The sequence below is a fragment of the Euprymna scolopes genome, chromosome 46 (genome assembly GCF_053919585.1).
Source record: "Euprymna scolopes isolate OS-2025 chromosome 46, ASM5391958v1, whole genome shotgun sequence".
Classification (NCBI taxonomy): domain Eukaryota; kingdom Metazoa; phylum Mollusca; class Cephalopoda; order Sepiida; family Sepiolidae; genus Euprymna; species Euprymna scolopes.
The window spans coordinates 183,170,223-183,187,394 of NC_136527.1; the positions used below are offsets into that span (position 1 = coordinate 183,170,223).

At 31.1% G+C, this 17,172-nt stretch overlaps 1 protein-coding gene across 1 annotated transcript in view; it reads right to left on the reverse strand.

The window, feature by feature from the left end:
• Positions 1–4,751: 4,751 nt before the first annotated feature.
• Positions 4,752–17,172, reverse strand: part of LOC145270296 (uncharacterized) — a 47,648-nt gene continuing 35,227 nt past the window's right edge. The window contains exon 3 of the mRNA XM_080125942.1: positions 4,752–7,094. Within this exon, the coding sequence (XP_079982068.1) occupies positions 6,354–7,094 (741 nt within the window). The 3' untranslated portion in view covers positions 4,752–6,353. The remainder of the gene's footprint in view (positions 7,095–17,172) is intronic.

The window sequence follows — 17,172 nt, forward strand, 5'->3', positions numbered from 1 at the left end:
GCCACATAGCTGTGAAGTATGTGGATATTCGTTTTCTCAAAACTCATATTTAGTCAAACATATGAAAACTCACACTGGTGAAAAGCCACATACTTGTGAAATATGTGGCTTTTCTTGTTCTCAAAAATCAAGTTTAGTGAGACATATGAAAACTCACACTGGGGAAAAGCCACATAGATATGAAGTGTGTGGATACGCTTGTTCTCTAAAATCAAGCTTAATCAGGCATAAAATAACTCACACTGGAGAAAAGTCACATGTGTGTGGATATTCTTTTTCTTTAAAATCAGGCTTAGTCAAACATATGAGAACTCACACTGGAGAAAAGCCACATACTTGTGAAGTGTGTGAATATTCTTTTTCTGAAAAATCAGACTTAATCCTACATGTGAGAACTCACACTGGGGAAAAGCCACATACTTGTGAAGTTTGTGGATTTTCTTTTTCTCAAAAATCAAGTTTAGACCGACATAAGAGAACTCACACTGGGGAAAAGCCACAACATTGTGGAGTGTGTGGATATTCTTGTTCTGAAAAATCATACTTAGCCATACATATGAGAACTCACACCGGTGAAAAGCCACATTGTTGTGAAGTGTGTAATTATTCTAGCTCTGACAAATCAAATTTAGTGAGACACATGAGAACTCATTCAGCAAACACAACTATTGCTGTTTCTGCCACACAAAATTAAGGAGTGTGAACCAGCTGACATCCAGTTGTAAAGTCCCGTTGGATACTATACAATGCGACTCAATGGAGTGTGTAAATAATTCCACTGAAAAATTTGTAAAAACTTTAATATCCAATGTAGTTGCAAGTCTTGGGAACATGTTTACCAGAAACAACAGTTGGTAATAAGTCATACACCATCCATTATGACTACAAAATTCCTACATCTACATACATAGAAAACGGGATATTAAGCCTAACATATATATATGGGACAAGAGGTAGAAAGTAGCAACTCAAATTGGAGTAAGCGTCCCTAATGATGCTGGCATGAACAGAGCTGATATGAAGAAAATAATAAAATAGCAAGGACTTATGTACGACATGAAAAATATCAAGGACTTATGTACGACATGAAAAGAAACTGGAATCAAAATATCTGTCATTCCACTCATTATAGGAACAACCAGGCTATTGAAAAAGAATTTCAAAAACTATTTGGCGAATATGCTCGGTTAACGAAGTGAAAAAGAAATACAAACAATTGCACAACAATGGACGGTTACAATCTTAAAAATATCTTTCAGTTGGAGTAACTAAACTAATTTGAGAATGTTTGGCATCTGGTGGAAGGCTCTAGTTCCAACAAAAACACAGTAATAAATAAATTAGAAGAATATAAAAGCCACATTCTTGTGAAATGTTTGCCTTTTTCTTATAAATAATGAAAAATTAGTGAAACATATGAGAACTCAATACTGGAAAATTGATATTTTAGAACAATTTGTGAATATTCTTGTTTTTTAATCAAGTTCATTGATGCATATGAAAATCACACAATTAGTAAAAGATATATTTTTTGCAAAATATGTTTATAGTCTTATTCTAAGAATTTGCATTTATTTATATGAGAACTTCAAACTAGACAACATTACATCGAACACACTTGAAAGGACTCATGATTGATGCAACAATTCTAAATGAATATTGTCATAATAAAGAGACAAAGAGAATAATATAATATTAGTAAATAAATAATCACAAAGAATATAATTGGGTGCAACTGAGAAAAAGTCACAGACATGGAATAAAGCTATATAATAATATATATTTGTGTTTTGTTCAGAAGAAGATGTATTTCTTGTAAGGTAAATACCACCAAGAGAGCGAAGGTCAATGGGATAAGGTATGTTTCCCTTTTGTGTGATGTGCAATGCAAAGATGTCTATTCGTTATGTTAACAGAACTGTCTCGCATACGGTTCTTGTTCCGGTTGTAAACAATGTTTATATGTGTATCTCCACACACAGGGAAAACCACAGAAGCTGTATACTAAAAATAAAAAGAAAAGAAAACATTATACATACAGTAAGAGATAATTTTACATGAACAAGGTTACATAGACACAATACAACCTGACACGTACATATGCACGTTATGTACATGTATATATGAACTAGTATACAACAACACAGACTCTCTTATCTGTCCCATGGCCTACTAATATGTACAGTCGAACATATCACATTAGAGAGCACCTTTCTTACAGGTCATTGAAATGAGAACAAGACAGATGATTAAGGTCGCTTCAAGCACTATTTCAGATATAATAACTGAAAAAATGCTTAATGTATACACCAGGAGAGCAATGTGACGTTATATTATTATACTATATATATATATATATATATATATATATATATATATATATAGGATCAATGCCACATTCTTTGAAGCCTAATCCAGTTCCACTACACAGCCACGTGACTTTATAGAAAGCATATAGCAACAATGCGACACTCTGGCAAACCTAATCCAGTTCACCTACATAAAAGAGATAAACTTACATGAACACGTATGCACGTTATCTATATATACACCAGTATATTACAATGCATGTTTTTACCTGTCCAATGGCCTACTAATATGTACAGTCGACCCACCTTTCTTAGATGAAAATTTAAATGAGAACAAGGGAACTGATTCAGGTCAGATATTAATAACTGAAATAATGATTAATGAATTCTGTCTACATATGTTAATGTCAAGATGTTTAAAGTAAAATGTTTTCTTTAATATTAATAGGTGGTGGTTAAATATATTTTCCTTTTATTTTCTTATAATAAATAAATAAAACAAATCAATTGCGAATTGTCTTCCCTTACTTTGTGCATAATTAACTTGTTTACAAATATGAAAATAATATTTGAATAGACAATAACAGATTATGTTATTAAATATTTTATTAGAATATTTTGTATTCAGAAATATTAAAGTATTTTTTACACAGGAATCACCACTTATCAAGGCCCTGAGGCCACTTGAGGATAATGGCTAATGGGTGTACGTAGTAAACATAAATGGTAGGAATTTTATAAATTGGATTACTTAGGGGGACGGCTTCACAAAAACTTGTTTACATTGGACTTGAAGACAATCAGATTGTAGTCAGCTGGAAAGCAGAAAAGAGTTCCACGGGCGTGCAGTTTAAAAGAAAGAATCTTTGTTCATGAAATGCACATTTAGGTTTAGGCACAGATAAAGAGTGTAGGAAATTATTGATAGTGGTTTTGGCTAGATGAGTGTTTTTCGTGAAAGTTTGGTGAGGTGGGACCATAGATTGAAGCTCACATGATCATTTGCCATGAAAATAACGATAAAGCAGAGACAGTCTTGCAATGTTTATTCTGTGGTAAAGAGGTTGCAGGGAAGAGAAAAGGGCATCTCCCACTAAGCTACGAAGTCTATTTTGAACTCTGTCAAGGCAGGATAAGCTGCTTCTAGCAGCTCCTGCATAGATTTGGCAACAGTACTCCATCGTTGGATGTACCTGGCTTTTATATAGATAGAGAATTGCATCAGGAGTGGGAGATCTACCGGAGTGGTAGAATGATTCAACCATTTTTCCAGCGAGCTGGGCAATGGGTTTGATATACGTGTTCCATTTCAGATCATGACTAAAGGTCAAACCCAGAAGCTTGTCAAAATATGAAGCCTTCTCAAGACAAGAGCGGTTCATTTCTATTGATGCTAGATGGGAATCAGATCGTTGATTTACAAAAAAGAACATGAATACAAAGATTGAAAGTAAAATAAATTGCTTTTCACTCTGCTACATAATCATTCAGTGTCATTTTTCCTCATCAAAATTTTTTGATCTATCTTTACAAAACATAAGAAAAATCAGTTATAATTGTAAAAATAAAGATTAATATTAAAGACTGGATTTTAATTTTATTTCAGTCATAACCGCTTTTTAAAATATTTAATTAATCTTTTTCTTATTTCATCTGAAGAAATGTTTTGCTTGTTATAAAATATATTTATACCAATTTTTGTTGCAAATTTATATATTTTTTCAATGTAAAATAAGTTTTCACATTTTTGTTGCAAATTTATGTTTTTTCAATGGAGAATAAGTTTTCAAATTTATTCTGCCTGGTGATCTTATTTTACGTGTGTGTGTGCTACTGTGCTTAGCTTGTTTTTGTCTGAGTGTCCGAGCTAGACACAAAACACGTTAATAACCCCTCGCGATAGCTGGAACAAAAAGGAAAGAAAAATGGAAAAGAGCCTGAGCGGCACGTGTTTGCTCCAGCGATGCAGTTTGATTTGAGTTGTTAATGCAGCTGTAAGTCGATGGTGAAAGCTCTTTAGCAACCCATTAGCAGATGGATGATAGGCGGTTGTTGCTATGTGAGAAAGTTTGAAGGATTGGCAAAGGTCTCTGAAGATGTGTGATGTAAACTGGAAACATCTGTCAGTGGAAACAGTGGTGTCATACAAAGATTTGTTTGATTTCGACATAAAGTATGTCATTCTTGTTCAGTCGTGATATCATCAAAACTGTTGCGGTCACAGAAGCGGTAAAAGTGTCAGCTACATTCGTTTTTTTCTTGTAAATATTGAATGTCGGAACAATATTGCGTCTCTGGATGTATGTTTACTAAAGGTGGAAGATCTAAGAGAAGCGATCAGAGGTTTATTATCGGTGAAAATTGTGAATTGTCTCCCTTCCAACATAAAACAAAAATGCTTTACTGCTAAGTACATGGCGAGTAGTTGTCGAACGAATATGCTGTATTTGCGCTGAGTATTGATCAGCTTAACAGAAAAGAAAGACAGTGGTCTTGTTTGTGACCATTTACCGCCTGGTTGAGTACGGCACAAACAGCTACATCAAAAGCATCCGTAGAAAGAAACAGCTTAGCTGTCAGGTCGGGAAATTCACCAGAGAATTTTTGTGGAAAGATGTTAGAGTTTCGACTGAGAGAGAAAAGGGTCTTCTTACATGTACGGAGTGAGTCTGTGAGTTTGGACAGGTGATGTGACCTCGAATCTAATCACAAATTTGACACAATGAAGTGGGTACGGGAAATCATGGATTGCTTGCACTTTTGAAGAACTGACACTGAATTTGCAACATTGATTTTTAATCCAGAGGATTGTAAACGTTGGAAGACTCGAGAGCACGATAGTCTCTGCAGGGTCTCCGTTAAATACATCAGATCCTTATCTCAAACGAATAAGAACATCGTGTAGGATAATTTTGGAAGCAGTTTATCCAACTAAAGCTGTGAAAGATATTGGCGTCACGTGTTTGTGCACTAAGTTAGTTATAAGCCCGTGGATATTCGTGAATGCAAGCCTCAAGAGAGGAGGCAGGTTGGCTTTCTTTGAGTTTGGTCCTGGTTTAAACGTAATGTTCGATTGAACAGTCATTTAATTTTATTTGATTTAAAGGTTTTAGTTAGGGCGAATGAGAAATGCTGGACAAGTGGTTGTGCAGAATATCAGAAATGTAATACAAGAACATCAGCTTTCACCTTGGTTATAAGATTGTGACATCAGAAAAGCCCACTGTGGATGAGTGTTGGGGCCCGTTCCATGCGCGACATATCCCTACAAATATCCCGATAATATTCAACTGTTTATGGAGAAGCTGCTCTTAGTTCTACATAAGAGTGAGGGCTCCTGTACTATCAGTCGGAAACAGCAGTTAGGAACTATATATAGATATTTTGTTATCTTCTCCGTTCAACTCTATAAAGGTCCAAATCATTTGGGACTGTGACATCGATAATGAGCGCAGTTCTTTCAGGCTTGTTCCATCTTTTATGTATCACTAAGTCTGATTTTAAAAACATGAGTATCCCCGCACTTCACAGTGTGAGTTTTCACTTTATAGAAAAAGAATATCCACACACTTCACAAGAATTTCTCATTTTTTGTGTTTTATTTTACTTCAGTCGAAGTTCTCAAAAATAAATGGTCTTAAAGGTTTACACTTGAAATATATGAGATGCATAGATATTCGAATGATCCACTTAAGTTCTTTATTTCTCAAACACTAAGTTAGTAAAGAAATTGTGAAGATAATTTTCTCTCTCCAATGAACCATTTTCATACGTTGTAATATATCTTTTATTTTAGTCTCTTGGTCTTACTGGATTCCAGTACAAGTATTTATCTAGTCTGGTGGAATATCACTTGAAGAAGGTGCACCATTTCTCGTAAAAGGTAATATGGGTTAGCCATAACGAGGAGAGCTTATTTGGGCAACGAATACTGTGTGATTTTGAATATTTGGTCAGGGTTTACTTCTATGGAAAAAGTATCCTCATGCCAGGTTGTTCTGACAAATTCCGGTAAGAGAGATCTTAGTCCCTCGGGAACAGTGTCTAGTAGGCATTCAAGTTCTCTCCCAGTTTTTTCACAGAGTGATTTCTCATATGCCTCACGAAATTTGATTTATCAGAAAAAGAATATCCACATACATTACAAGAATGTGGCTTTTCCCCAGTGTGAGTTCTCATATGTATAACTAATTTTGATTTTTGAGAACAAGAATATCCACATACTTCACAAGAATATGGCTTTTCCCCAGTGTGAGTTCTCATATGTATAACTAAGTCTGATTTTCGAGAACACGAATGTCCACATACTTCACAGGAATGTAGCTTTTCCCCAGTGTGAGTTCTCATATGTATCACCAAATTTGATTTAACAGAAAAAGAATATCCACATACATCACAAGAATGTGGCTTTTCCCCAGTGTGAGTTCTCATATGTACAACTAAGTTTGACTTTTGAGAAAAAGAATATCCACATACTTCACAAGAATGTGGCTTTTCGCCAGTGTGTGTTCTCATATGTGTCACTAACGATGATTTCACAGAAAACGAATATCCACATACTTCACAAGAATGTGGCTTTTCCCCAGTGTGAGTTCCCGTATGTGCCACTAAATGTGACTTTTGAGAAAATGAACATCCGCATACTTCACAGGAATGTGGTTTTTCACCAGTGTGTATTCTCAAATGTGTCACTAAGGATGATTTCACAGAAAAAGAATATCCGCATACTTCACAAGAATGTGGCTTTTCCCCAGTGTGAGTTATCATATGTCTCACTAATTGTGACTTTTGAGAATAAGAATATCTACATACTTCACAAGAATATGGCTTTCCCCTATTTTGTATATTCATATTTAAATTAAATTACTCCTGCAACAAGATTATCACTAATAAATTATAAACAATGACATTTTATCATGCCTTTTTCAGTTTTATCTGGAGTTGTTGATGCAAGCTAGATTTTATACTAAATAAACTTTAATTGTGTATCACTTTTCATTTTTGTGATAAGAGATATATCTTAGTGTAAAAGTTAAAATATCATCTTTTCTAAAATAACAGATTTTTCTGAAATGTTAAATTCGATGTCTTATCATTTATAAAAATCTTAAACAAAAATTTCACAAATTGAAATATGTGTGATGCTCTTATCACTATTTGCTAAACAATCCAGATAAAATAACTCTTCACAAATATATGTCTAATAAATAGTTGTGTGCAGCTGTTTTTTTTAAAATAACATTTTGTTGAATAAATAAAATCCTTTTTTTAATAGAAACTTTTTTCTTTGTTGTCATTGTTTTTGTTTTGCGGTGTGTGCATGCATATATGCTTTTTTTCTCTGTGTCTCTAGTTTCAGTAAACGAATTATTGAACCCATCGAAAACACTCGTTACTTTCTATAGCGTTCCAATGAACTGGATACATTTAATCTTTGTCAGTCACGTAAGGAAATAATTGTGCAAATAATACTGTTTAAGGAGGAACATACTCCCTTAATATTCATTAAAAACATTCAAGACAGGAACATCTGCAAATAAAAAATAAATGAAATTTAATATTTTAATATCATTGTTTATTACTGGGTTTCCGATTTTTACGCTTTTTAAAACATTTTAATTCGCTGTAAAACTGCGTTTCAAAACAAGAAAAAATGAACATATTCTTCTTTGATGAACTAATGTAAAGTCTGATGATTTCTTTGGTTTATGCCATTCAATGAAACACATGTAAGACGCAGTAATTTAAAAATATAAATGTGAATCAAATGTTTAATAAAGGAACATATCCTCTGAAAGTGTAAACTATTTTCAGTGAACTTAATAAACTGTTGCAATTTAAAGATTGCCTTAATTATAATCGAATATCTGTTTTAAGGAAAATGTGCGCGTGTGTATTAAAATTTTAATGTAATATTTACCATTGTTACAAATATATTTAGGTTCATCAGAAACCGTTTGTTTCTGCCTTCCTAAAGCACATGCATATACTGTATATATGAATATGTACATTTATTAAAACTATCGACAATTTCTTACAAAGTCTACAAAGCTAAGATTACTATATGTATTTTGCATTGTCGCCAAATATGGCTCCGTGCAACAACCTGCATCTGTATTAAACTGTGTATTTTCGTAACATTACTCATAATAGCGAATTTTATACAACAGAATAAGGTTCTTATTTTTTTACTTTTTATTAATAAATTCAACAGTTTTTTATTCAACAAATTATTTCATCCAACGTTTTTGAATGCATTATTATCATTCCCATATTTTATTATACAAATGATATAAACAGTTTTAATAATCGATTATCGCAATTTATTATTTTTTCATTCAACAAATTATTTCATCGAACGTTTTTGAATGCATTAATCAGTTTTAATAATCGATTATCGCAATTATTTTGTTTTAATTAACATTTGATAATGCATAGTTGTATGCAAAAAGGCTCTCAAAACCTGTGAATGTTACAGAATTTTAGCAGTTATTTTAATTTTTATTAAAATAATTTTTTTTTTTTTGAAATTAAACAAATTGTTACTAGCATTCAACGAATTATTTCAACCACGTTTTAAGCGTATTTTTATTATTCGTATATTTTTTATCTTCTTTATGATGTTTGATGCTAATTATTTTCACCTTGTATAAATTATTAATATAAAGTATTTATGCTGAAAGCTTAGTATGGATTTAAATATGTAAAATGAACCTATTTAACTCATTGTATACGAACTAAACTTTTGTCTTTCTTTTGTATTAATGTTGTATCTATAACCAGTCGATATTTTATTGTTCGTTAAACCTTTTTCATTCGCTTTAAAATTAAGTTTCCTTTACTTTTTTATTTGAATTTTAGATGTTTATATCTTTTAAACGTTTCTAATGAGCTTTAAAATTACATTTTCTTTTTAACCAAGAAAAAAGTGAACATTTTCTTTGATAAACTGATGAAAAGTCTGGTGAGTTGATTGGTTTATGCAATGAAACACATGAATTTAATAAACCTTTGCAATTGTAATGTTTATTGAATAGATACTTTATAAACGTATTTTGTTTTAAGGAAAATGTGCACATACGAGTATGTGTGTGAGTATGTGTGTGAGTGTGTGTGTGTGAGTGAGTGTGTGAGACAATCTTAATGTAATATTTGTCATTATTATAATGAAAGAAATATATCTAGGTTCACCAGAAAACGTTTGTTTCTGTCTTCCTAAAGCACATGCATATACTGTATATAAGGAATACCTGATAACGGAATATGTAAATTACTCAACATTATCAGCACTTACTAAAAAGGGACTTATTTATTACCAAAAACGTAACTAATTAGGTTGGAAAACATAGAGTAAAATCTGTATATTAAATTTTCATTAGTTATTTCTTATTTTCCGTATATATTTATCAAATTTAAAGCATATTATTCAAATTTATAGATTTTTTAAGGATATCTGTTTATCGTTAATTCATTTCCACATAGAAATTGTTGTTACTAAATGTGTTTAACTCATCATCAAGTTAATATTTAATCTTTATGTTGCTGGAAGTTGAGAGATAAAGTTTATCGCTAATTCATTTGAACATAGAAATTGTTGTTACTACATGTGTTTAACTCATCAGCGAGTTAATATTTAATCTTTTACTATTGGTTAAAACAAAATTGTTATTTAATAATTTTTTAATACACAATTAACATAGTAAGGATGCTACAAAGCCAGCTTAAATCTTGCTAGAAAATTACATAAGAGTATCCTATACGTTAACAAAGCTAAGATTACTGTTGTGAGTTTAGAGCGCTAGTGCGCATGCACACCAGATGTTTACAAATAGAACAAAATTGGCGCCTTTTCCCATCTTAGTCGTTCGTTACCGACCATGTTGTTGTATCTGCTGAATTTTATGTTGAATAAAACCCTTCTAATATCTTAAAAGGTCTTTATTTTTCATTACAATTTATTCAAAATAAAATTAAAAATTAACAGCAACAATGGATGCTATACTGAGACCTGGTAAATTCGAAGGATCGTCAGATACAACCGCTGACGAATGGAATCATTAGTATCGTACCCTCAACTGCATCCACTCTCTCATAGTCGCTCATCCTCAAAATCCTCCGGATGAGTTAAGTATTCTGATTAATTTCATCTCACCGAAGGTCTATTCTCTTATATCTGTTTAATGATATGTTTATATTGTTTAATGATATCCGTTTATCGTTAATTCATTTCAACATAGAAATTGTTGTTACTAAATGTGTTTAACTCATCATCAAGTTAATATTTAATCTTTATGTTGCTGGAAGTTGAGAGATAAAGTTTATCGCTAATTCATTTGAACATAGAAATTGTTGTTACTACATGTGTTTTACTCATCAGCGAGTTAATATTTAATCTTTTACTATTGGTTAAAACAAAATTGTTATTTAATAATATGTTAATACACAATTAACATAGTAAGGAAGGATGCTACAAAGCCAGCTTAACCCTTGCTGGAAAATTACATAAGAGTATCCTATACGTTTACAAAGCTAATATTACAATATGTACTGCTTATTGTTGCATACCCTCGAAGAAATTCCAGCAAAATCCTAACAGCCAGTCGTGGTTCTCTCCAGAATGTGCTGCTACCATAGCGCACAGAAATCATTTTTCCATTGCCCCTAACATTATAGATGTATTTAAACTAAAGCCGCTTTCAGGACTGCCAGCAACCACTGTAAAAGATAATAAAGAAGGCAAGAGATGTGTATGCTCAGTCTTTAAATCCAAAGTAGCTAAGCAGCAGCAAGGTTCCCATCAAATAGACAACAGGGTCCTGAACAGAAGTGTGTGCTCTATCCCAAACAATCAATGAACCTGTAGCAGAAACATGCTATGCAACATACAAATATCTGTGCATGATGTTGTCAAGCTAATCAAGAACCTTGATTCCAGTAAACAACTGGCCCTGACGGCATTCTAATTATAGTGTTGAAAAGGCTTCAACCAGAACTAGCTCCCAGACTTATAAAGCTGTTTGAGTGTTGTCTCAAGGAGAATTGCTTCTTAACACCCTGGAAGATCTCATCAGTATGCCTTGTATTCAACAATTAAGGTCATTGGTTATCTTCCTCTCAGTAGAGACCTATGTCTCCTGTGCATCATGAGTAAGTTGCTGGAATCTGTGTTTAGTAGAGTAGTCAACCACCTCAGCAGAAATAACCTTCTTAGGGATATGCAATATGGTTTCGGTTCTGCTAGATGTGCAGCAGATGTGCTAAGTTATATCTCATAGAATTAGCGAATCTCTCTTCAAAGGCTTCTATTGACATATCCAAGGCTTTTTGTAGAGTATTGCATAAAGCCCTACTTCACAAAATTTCAAGCTACAATATAGCTGGAAATGTCTTCTCAATTATTAAATAATTTCTCTCTGATAGGTTAATAAGAGTAGTGGTTGATGGGCAGAAATCGGAAGCTCTCAGTATTATTGCTGAAGTTCCTCAGGGGTCCATCCTTGGGCCATCTCTCTTTTTGATCTACATCAATTATCTCCCAAAACACATACTTACATCATTTGTAGACATTTATGTTGACAACACTACCATCTATGGCAGCACATCAAAGGCAATAAATGCTCAAGTCCAATAGGGAAAGAGGTGGCTGATTACTTTTAATGCATCTAAAACAAAGCTTCTATCTTTATATCATTAACGCTCTGATTCCCATCTGGCATCAACTGAAATGAATGGCTCTCGTCTTGGGGAGGCCCCATCTTTTGACATGCTTCTGGGCTTGACATTTACTTCTCATCTGAAATGGAACATGTACATCAAATCTGTTGCGAAGGCCGCTGGAAAAATTGTGGGATCCTTCTACCACTGATGCAATTCTCTATCTATATGAGAGCCAAGTACATCCAATGATGGAGTACTGTTGTCATATCTGAGCAGGAGCTGCTAGAAGCATCTTATGATGCCTTGACAGACTTCAAAATAGACTTTGTAGTTTAGTAGGGGAATCCCTTTTCTTTTCCCTGCAACCTCTTTCCCACAGAAGAGACATTGCGAGTCTGTCTCTGCTTTATCATTTCCATGGCAAGTGCTCATCTGAGCTCCAATTCATGCCCCCCGCCAACCTTTCATGGAAAACACCCGTCTAGATGAAACCAGTCAATAATTTTACCAACTCTTTATCTGTGCCTAAACCAAAACATAGATTCCCTAAACAAAGAATCTTTCTTAGAACTGAACGCCTGTGGAACTCTCTTCCGTTCGTCTACAATTTTGTTTTCTTCAAGTCCAACATAAACAAATTCTTGATGAACCGTCCCAATAAATAATTAAATTTACCAAATTTCTACTACTAACGATTACTAAGAAATTATCCCATTGACTACTGTACATTCAATAACCCTTATCCTCGAGTGGCCTACGGGCCTTGCCTAGTCGTGACCTTTTCTTTAAAAAAAAATTATGAACAGCTTTTTCTTTTCAATATAAAAGTTCTTCTTCTTACATCCTCCAATAATATTTTCAGCCTTTCTGTTTGACAAAGTTTCATATTTTGAAGAAAATATTTGGAGCAACCATTTATAAATTCAAAGGCTAACTGACCCTCTAATGAGAATAAGAACCATTTTGAAACGTTCGAGCTTATAGGACTTGTCTTTTTAAGTTGAGCATAAAAACAGTTAAGTCTTGAGCTTAAAAGGGAATGTATAGTATATGTAATAATTTCAAGAGAAGAGAGAGAGAAAGTAAAAGATTGGTAGACGACATTGTGAGAGATGAGGCACTTGGTGAGTTAAATGCAAGATAAAATTTATTTATAAAATTTTTAATCGATGTTATGGAGTATAACTCAATTCCTACAAAAAATAATACAGAATTTTTGTGAAATTATAAAACCGATCCTGCTGGATTCATATTGACACATTACTTACGAAAAAAAAAAACAGTTAATTAAACTGCAGAAGCACCTGTTAAAAACTATACAAGTTCTATAATTGAATACGCTCTAAAAAAATGTTCAAAATAAAAAATAAAAACGAAAAACAACACAGAAAAAATGCTTACGCCAGGCAAAATGGCCGCTATTGAAAACTACTAGAGACAACATTGGATTATGAAGATGTCGATATCTTAAAAACTATTTGCCGCCCCCAATTTTGAATGTGATATTCGTTCATAACACCCGGGAAAACCTATAAAATGTATATTTTAATGGTAAGTTGTACATTGGTGTATTATCGATATTGACAAAAAAAAAAAAACAACTTATATTACAAAGAAATGTTACCCAATGCAATATAAATTAATTTCTTCCAACCTGGACAATTTTTGTTTTTTATATATTTAACATATTTTTAAGTGTTTATTAACTTTGAAAATTACTGCTGACGATTCCGTTAGAAAAAGGATTGGCTGACATGAGTTGGTCATTTTGGGAGTTCCGATAATCGCCCATGAATCGAAAATTAAATCAAAAACTTGCAGAAATAAATCTAATATATGTCATGGTGACACTTTTTGCAAAGTTTTGTTATGCCTAATTATATTTCAATTATATTTATTGTTTATTAAATTGCTAGTTGAAAGTACAGAATAGTTAATATCACATGGACTCCAACCCCCATCACAAAAGAGTAATAAAGAAAAATCAAAATGTTCCTCCTTGTACCACCGCCCAAAAATATGAAACTGCGAACATTGACAACATGTCTCGTCGACCGGTAATTTGTGAATATGTTAAAGTTATGAAGGAATCTAAAATATTTCAATATTTTTTTGTTTTGTTTTTTAGTTTCTTATTTACAGATTTTTTATGCGAAAACAAAAAAAAAACAAAAAAAAAACAGTATATTTTAATTTCTAGTTTAATTTAATATTTTTTATACATTAAGTTTCTTCTAATCGACGATGGTCAATAAATGGGTGCTCATTTCATGTAAACTTTATAAAAGAAACTGATCAACGTTAAAATAGCAAACAGAATTCGCAAGCGACAAAATAGGTAAGACAGACAATAAACAGATAAAAAATTTAAAATTTAAAACCATATTGAAAAAAATCAGTTTTTCTGTTCAGTTGTTTAACAATTTGATAAACTTCGAAATAATTTTTTGTCATTATGGAAATTGCTCAGAAGTCAAATAAGTTTTACTAAAATAAGCATTATTATTATTGTTATTATCATTATCATTATTATTATTATTATTATTATTATTATTATTTTTATTTATTTTTTTTTTTTTTACTAAATAAGCATATTTACCAAAATATAAATATCAGATTGAATAATATATTTAAGGTGATTTTATTTTTTTAATTTAGAATTCATATTTTTTTTATTCATGTTTGTTATAAAGAATGGTGGAATCAATAAACTTATTTACATTTTTAAGATTAATTTAAAATTTAGTGATTGAATAGTTTTATAAGCGTAAAAAAGATGAAAAAACTAACCTTTCATTCCAGGAGTTCAATACGAAAAAGAAATCGGGATGATTTCGTTTTTTTTTTTTTTTGTGTTCAAAACAGAAAAGTTGTTTTGTTTGTTAAGATTTCTTTAGTAATTTTACCGAACTTTTGTTTGTGTATTCAATTCATTAAGAAATAAAATATATGAAAATATAAAAGAATCAAAATTAAAAGATGAAAAACATTATTTAAACGTGAAATTATTTAAAGAGAAAATCAACTGCTTAAGAAGAATGAATTTAGGTCCTCGTAATAAACCGGTGTAATCATTATTTTGTTCCTTGTGTAAAAATGATCGTTCATTATTGAAACGCGTCGAATTGTTTTCCTATAAAGTTTATATTATATTTGTTCATTCTTAATAAAAGAAATCAATAGATATATAAAACAATTAAAACACGATTAAAACGCAAAATTATTTAAATAGAAAATTAACTGTTGAAAACAAAATAGGTCACCGCTTTTAAACATAAAAAATACATTGCTTAAAATCCGATAAACGACATATTTGAAGAAAAGTTAAATGCGATATTCGTTTTTAGCATAGTCGAAAACTTCGGAGTCGTCATTTTATGAGAAAATGTTAAGGGGAAAACCAAGTAAAAATTTACTCTTTAAATTTATAAAAATAATTCTACCGTTTAAAATTATAAAAACTTTATTTATATTGTTTTAGCTTTTAAAAAAATAAATACGTTCCGTTTATATTCTTTTTAAAAAAGTATTTTTTTTAAATAGTTATAAATTTAAAAAAAGTTCTGTATATATTGTTTAAAATAAATAACAAGTGTTTATTCTTATAAAAAAGTTGATTTCATATTTTTTTTATTTTTGAAAAATTCGACTTTGTTGGAAAACATGTACTTAAAAAGGAGAAAAAAAAACGAAAATAGCAATGCAACATTGCAACAATACAAAGAAAAGAAAAAAAAATAAATGACGCTGAATTGAAGTTTAAAAATTCCAACGTTTATTTTAGAAAAGCTGGTTGCTGTTTTGCTTGCCAAAAGCAATGGTAAAAATTACCACATTAACAAGGTTACAGAAATTGTTTTTTCAATAACGTTTATATTATCTTTGTTCATTCTTATACAAAGAAATCAATAGATATATATATATATATATATAAATAAATAAATAAAAATTAAAACACGATCAAAACTTGAAATTATTTAAATAGAAAATTAACTGTTAAAAAAAATAGGTCACCGCTTTTAAACATAAAAAATATATTGCTTAAAATCCGATAAACGACATATTTGAAGAAAAGTTAAATTTAAATGCGATATTCGTTTTCAGCAGAGTCGAAAACTTCAGAGTCGTCATTTTATGAGAAAATGTTAAGGGGGAAACCAAGTAAAAATTTACTCTTTAAATTTATAAAAATAATTCTACCGTTTAAAATTATAAAAACTTTGATTATATTGTTTAAGCTTTAAAATAAATACATTCTGTTTATATTCTTTTTTAAAAAGTGTTTATTTTTTTCAAAATAGTTAGAAATTTAAAAAAAAGTTCTGTATATATTGTTTAAAATAAATAAGTCTTTATTTTTATAAAAAAGTGGTTTTCATATTTTTTATTTTTGAAAACTTCGACTTTGTTTGAAAACATCTACTAAAAAAACAGAAAAACGAAAATAGCAATGCAACAACACAAAGAAAAAGAAAAAACAAACAAAAAAAATATGACCCTGAATTAAAGTTTAAAAATTCCAACATTTATTTTGGAAAAACTGGTTGTTGTTTTGCTTGCCAAAAGCAAATGTAAAAATTAGCACATTAACAAGGTTACAGAAATAATATAACGAAAAAAAATTTCAAATTCAATTGAAGTAAATACAAAAAAAGGAAGAAATATAATTTGCAACGGAAACTCTAAATTGTTACAATAACAGAAGCCTGTTCTTGTAAGTGAGTAAACATGAAATAGGATAGTCAAGGATTCGAACTTGCGAAGCTAGATTTGAAATTGAAAATTCCAATCATAAGTTAAAAAGAAATACAGAATGTTATTGAAAATAAGGAATGTGGAATCACAATTGTTTAGCTCACACAATATAGTTAGATATCTGTTTATTGGTAAAGGAATGTAATGATGAAATATATATATATATATATATATATATATATATATATATATATATATATATATATATATATATGCGTGGTGTGTGTGTGTGTGTGTGTGTGGGTGTAAATACAGTCATATCTTGCTACGATGTGCAGACCATTTCAATCATAATAGATATCATCAGGCAAGAAAATTAAGGTACAAAAGTTTAAAAGATTCCAGACGTTTTCAAATTTGGAGGAGAGAAAAATTGCAATCATTGTATGCGCGTGGTAGCATAAACAACAGCTGTTAAATGTGCATTCGTGTAGCAAACGACCTTCTTATA